The 5,804-nt window shown below is 43.9% G+C and overlaps 1 protein-coding gene across 1 annotated transcript; it reads left to right on the top strand.

The window, feature by feature from the left end:
* The first annotated feature begins 999 nt into the window (after positions 1-999).
* On the top strand, positions 1,000-2,167 carry LOC119330359 (probable glutathione S-transferase GSTU6). Its single transcript, XM_037603465.1, has 2 exons — positions 1,000-1,419; positions 1,504-2,167. Exons 1-2 carry the CDS (start codon positions 1,081-1,083, stop codon positions 1,894-1,896), a joined length of 732 nt encoding a protein of 243 aa, XP_037459362.1. The 5' UTR covers positions 1,000-1,080; the 3' UTR covers positions 1,897-2,167.
* The last annotated feature ends 3,637 nt before the right edge of the window (positions 2,168-5,804 follow it).

The raw sequence follows: 5,804 nt of genomic DNA on the forward strand, positions 1-5,804 counted from the left end.
ATGTGCCAAAACACCAGTCTCAGCTAGGGGTGGAATTCGAGCCGAGTCGAGCTAGCTCGACTCGACTCGCTAAAGCTTGTTTCATTAACAAGCTAGCTCGACTCGACTCGTTACTATAACGAGCTCAAATCCAAGATTGGCTCGACTCGTATAACTCGTGAGCTGGCTCGTTTAGCATGTTAAGCTTGTTAAAGATATGAACATTAGATGTTACAAATACGATAAAAATATTAACTGAGAATTTAGTATGTGCATATGTGGTCATGTACGTGTGAGTCTCTTGGGTGACTCGGCCGAGCGGCTGGGCCTTGTGCTGGGACACAAGGTGTTTAGTAGCTATATTTTACTACTCCTGAAAATATTGATTTTTTTACCGAGCTTAACGAGTTACCCGAGTACTCATGAGATCAGCTCGTTTAACTTGGTGTGTAAACAATCTTAAACTAAAGCTCAGCTTGGCTCGTTATTCTTCGAGTTCGTGTCGATTCGAGTCAAGTCACAAGCTACTCATTTAGCTCGCGAGTTTCGAGTTTTTTTCCAGTCCTACTCTCAGCAATAAAGCTTCTAAGTATTTTGTTTTTTTGAGAGCACGAATGCAGGTGTTCACTGATACAACTACATATATGTGCAGCTGTTGCATCTTCTCTCTTACCTGCTCTTTGATCCTCTACCTTGATCCTGGGAGGAGCCAACTACACTGCACAATATCTAATAGATGGGGCCCATCTAGTTGAATTTGAGGGTTGAAAGATTGGTTTAGCAAATTTTACATAGAGAGCACATACGTTCTACCGTAGGTGTAGCATTTTTTGTATTTGGCACATTGTTGAAACTTGAAATCTTTAGCTGGAGGTGCCTAGAAGGTGCGGTAGGTGGAGAGTGGGTAGGTGGCGCATCAGCATGCTCTCCTATAATTAGTTTTTCCTGCCTCAGAGTCCAACTTTTGTCTTGTTTCCTTTCAGACGATTTCATCTTTGCCACTCGTGCTTATAAAGACCGCAGTTCGGGCCTTGCCATACATACACTTAAGCAACAGATATACAGGACAGGAGTATCAAGGAGGAAGACGAGGAAACGTTGATGGCCGGCGGTGAAGAGCTGAAGCTGCTGGGGTGGTGGGCGCCCGGGGTGAGCCCCTACGTGCTCCGCGCACAGATGGCGCTCGCCGTAAAGGGGCTGAGGTACGAATACCTCCCCGAGGACCGCTGGTGCAAGAGCGACCTCCTCATCGCGTCCAACCCCGTGTACAAGAAGGTGCCCGTCCTCATCCACAACGGCAAGCCCATCTGCGAGTCGCTGCTCATCGTGGAGTACCTCGACGACGCCCTCGGCCTTCCCGGCAACGGCAAGCCCATCCTCCCCGCAGACCCCTACAGCCGCGCCCTCGCTCGCTTCTGGGCCGCCTATGCAAACGACAAGGTTAGTAGTTCATTTCATACACAGATTACCTCTCGTTGCGCTTGGGGTTACATCTCTCAGTCTCAACTCGCTTTGTTGCCACAGCTGTTTCCTTCGTGCGCCGGCATCCTCAAGACAGTGAAGCAGGAGGAGAGAGCTGGTAAGGTGGAGGAGACCCTGTCCGGGCTCCGACACTTGGAAGCTATCCTGGCGGAGTGCTCCAAAGGGGAGGTGGAGGCGCCGTTCTTCGGTGGTGACGCCATCGGGTTCCTCGACATCGCGCTCGGGTGCTATCTTCCCTGGTTTGAGGCAGTAGGCCGCCTGGCCGGCTTGGGGCCGCTCGTCGACCCGGCGAGGACGCCGAAACTAGCGGCGTGGGCGAAGCGGTTCAGGGTCGCCGAGCCGGTCAAGGCGCTGCTACCTGGGGTGGACGAGCTGGAGGAGTACATCACTAAGGTGCTTTATCCAAAGTGGAACATAGCGGTCACCAGTAACTAATTAAAGATCTCGTCGTTCCACCATGGCAAAAGAAACAAAAAATGGCGGAGGATCGTGTCGATCCAATAATTCCTCTGCCTTGTGAGTAGCTGTTTTCACGCCAAGATTTGAACTGTTACTACTTGGTCGGGGTTCTTTTTGCGATGGTTAGTGGGTCGTGGTCATGAATAATGCACAAGCGTGCACTCTCTTCGATCTGAGTTGTGATGTGCTGTTTCGTAAATAAATTGAAGCGTCGTCGATCTTGCATCTGGCAATGTTTTTCCATTGAGCTCTTTAAGACCTCACATCTTATTCTTAGTATGTTCTACCAAGCATATTATTCCGGGGCTAAATAGCTGTGGGTGGTGATTTCGAATGACTAGATTTTACCAGGGCTAGGATATTTTTTAGGAATCACTACTCCCTCCAATTCATATTAATTTTGGCTGATTTAGTAACTTTGTACTAACTCCGTGAGAATTAACATGGATCGAGAAAGCACCAAAACTAAGTTATGCGTGTAGTGCATGTGCTCCCTCTGTTTTTATTTACTCTGCATATTAGATTTGACTGAAGTGAAAACTTCATAAAGTTTGACCAAGTTTATAAAAAAAATATGAACATTTAAAATAACAAATCTATTTGATGTGAAAGTAATTTCAATAATGAATCTAATGGTATTGATTTGCTATTGTATATGTTAATTTTTTGTCTATACACTTTATCAAAGTTTACAAAGTTTGACTTCGACCAAAGTTAATATGCGGAGTAAATTAAAACGGAGGGAGTATCATAACTAGTATCATGCATGCTTACTAAGTGATTTTGATGAGGTGACATAGAATTAAATAAAAAAATGTTGAGTATCATATCATTATAAATACTACTCCCTCCGTCCCATAATGTAAGACGCTTTTTGACATTAGTGTAGTGTCAAAAAACATCTTACATTATTGGACGGAGGGAGTACACTAGTATATGATTTTTTTTTCTGAGTGACACAAGTGTATGTCTTGCATGGCCGTAAATAAGGTCATATGATACTATGCACTCTGAAGGTATTACTACTCACTATGGGCAGCCTAGTTTCCCTTCCAACATACATGAAGTGATATAATTAAATCATCACCTAATTTAGCTATCTACAGAAACGAGCTTTGACGAAAAAATCTACAAAAACGAGAATATATGTGTGTGTCACAAAATGTTAGCAAATAATCTGTGTGGACCAAGGCATGCTTCCCCATGAACCAAGTTGGTGCAACCCAGAAAACACCAATAGCATGAGGGCTCATCACATCACCATGAATTATTTGCTAATATTTTGTGATATTATTTCCATTGAGGTGGCGCCCTGGTCCGTCATCATCTCAGCGAGACATCTTCTTCCCTCCCAAGGTTAGACCGGAAAATTGTTAAGTGGCGCAACCTATGGAATAAAACAAAAATACAAGATAAATGCCAGAAACTGTGTATTAAATCAGTAAAAAGTCCACATTCAAAATGTCGGCAATTGATGTCAATAATTGAGCTATCAAATGATAAGAAAGTTACGTGCGTGACTTTGATCCCCGCTATGGCTAGATGTAAGGTTGCCTGTCGAGATGCATGTCATGTAGCGACACTTTGCAATATTTTAAATGAAGATGCTAAGCCGATAAGGTCTGGATTGGAATGCTTCCAAACGCTATGACCTGCAAGTCTGCAACTACAATCAAATTAATGGCACTGCCTTTGTATAGAAATATAAGAGGGTTTAGATCACTAAAATAGTGATCTAAATGCTCTTATCTTTCTTTACAGAGGGAGTACTCGTTAATTAAAGTTTGGCTGCATGCGTAGAACAGAAAAGTCTGATATCTGTATACAAAAGTGTCAATAGTTAGTCATGGTACTCCTTGTTTAAAATGATCAGGCAGGCCGTTTTCCAAGACAAAAATACTGCAGAGCTGCAACCCTGCTTTGATTTGCTTGGGAGACCCAGAAATTGTTGGCTCCAAACTCTGTTTTCCCAAAAAAAAAAAACTGTTGTGACAGGATCGGCGAGGTCCACGCTCTTCTCGTTTTCGTTCTCTCTCCAGCGATGCAATGATGACCAAACGAGACCGTAGTTTTTCTGTGGTCTTTTCTATAAAAGTAAGGGCAACTTTTCTATCTGGATGTTCCATTTGTACTCGCTATGCTTAATTGAATAATCCAGATATTGTTGTGAAGAAAGAAATGAAAGATATTGGGCCAAATACAGCCTACCAAGCCAGCTGGTATTTTTGCTAATTAATGTTGTATGGGCAACACAAACATGTTACTATTTTTCTTTTAGAAAAAAAATACACAGATCTTTTATAGAAGTTCAGCGGAAGTAGAAATCACCACAAACATAATAAAAGTTATATTGAGATCTTTGGACCACTACCACCACTAGCTTGCTCTTAGATGTGTACGAATCAACCACTTAATGGCATTTACACACGGTGCTCGCAGTTCAGCTTAGCTGATCACACTGGCTCAATTTCTCATGAACAGTCACAAATTTACACAAATGTATTTCCTCCATGATGTTTCTTTATGTTGTTTCCAAAAATAATAAGTTTCGAATTCGGTCATACAAAGAATCACCTATACATCATTATTGTTGTGTGGTAGTCGTTGTAGCAATGGCCAATGGGGCTGTGATCAGGGTTGACATTGCCACCACATCGGTCTTTCCTGTGGCAGAGGCCTAACGCTATTACATAAGACCATAATGTATTCCATCAAAGGGTCGATGAGGAATATGAAGTTTCTGGAGCTTTCCCACTTCCTAGTACTGCCTGTTGCGTCGACCACAAGGATGCCAAGCATGTCTAGCAAATGGTCATGTGTATCAGCCAGGGTGGCAGATTGCGATTGTAGAATGTGGTCAATGGAAGAAGCATTAGAATGCCCACGAGGCCACGATTGACTACATATGAAGAAAGTCGAGTTGCTTTAGAAGAAAGCATGATTCTGATGCTTTTGATGTCACGGAGGACAGGGTTGCCAGCTGTCGAGGATATTTTCATCAGGACCTAGCAGCAGTATGCTAATCGCATGTAATTAGTAGTCGTAGGAACATTCCCTCGGTCTACAAGGAAATTTTAGACACGATTTGAGATCAAAGACACGATTTTCCTAGGTTCGAACTCCCTAGTCGCAGGTAATAGCCCGACTCCTACCCTGGTTTATAAATTTATATTATATGGGGAAAATGTAGAAGATCGGTTACAAGCGAGGTACACACTCAGTGAGTTGATAGAGAAGTCATCGAGAGATGCTAATCTATCCATGCGAGGAACAACTTAATCACAAGGATTTCTAGGGCACTGAATTCCATGGTCTGTCACGCAGGGTCCCTAACGCCGTTATATAGCTCCAATATGATGGCGATCTTCTTCTTTGTTTTAGTGCCTTTGATGTATAGGGGCAGTAGTCCAGACAAAGTTGCGAGTAGGACTCAAGGTCACCTTCCCATGATTCCCGTACGGTTTCTGTTGGGTAACGTAGTAATTTCAAAAAAAATCCTACGCACACGCAAGATCATGGTGATGCATAACAACGAGAGGGGGGAGTGTAGTCCACGTACCCTCGTAGACCGTAAGCGGAAGCGTTATGACAACGCGGTTGATGTAGTTGTACGTCTTCATGATCGACCGATCCCAGCACCAAAAGTACGACACCTCCGCGATTTACACACGTTCGGCTCAGTGACCACCCACGAACTCACTATCCAGCAGAGTGTCGAGGGAGAGCTTCGTCAGCACGACGGCGTGATGACGGTCATGATGAAGCTACCGACGCAGGGCTTTGCCTAAGAACTGCAATGATATGACCAAGGTGGATTATGGTGAAGGGGGGCACCGCACACGACTAAGAGATCAATGATCAACTTGTGTCTTCTAGGGTGCCCC

The sequence above is a fragment of the Triticum dicoccoides genome, chromosome 7A, assembly GCF_002162155.2.
Source record: "Triticum dicoccoides isolate Atlit2015 ecotype Zavitan chromosome 7A, WEW_v2.0, whole genome shotgun sequence".
In the NCBI taxonomy this organism is placed as follows: Eukaryota; Viridiplantae; Streptophyta; class Magnoliopsida; order Poales; family Poaceae; genus Triticum; species Triticum dicoccoides.

Coding starts and splice junctions, on each gene's coding strand:
- LOC119330359 (XM_037603465.1), top strand. CDS start 1,081: ATGGCCGGCGGTGAAGAGCTGAAGCTGCTGGGGTGGTGGGCGCCCGGG. Junction 1,420..1,503: donor CCGCCTATGCAAACGACAAG/GTTAGTAGTTCA, acceptor TTGTTGCCACAG/CTGTTTCCTTCGTGCGCCGG.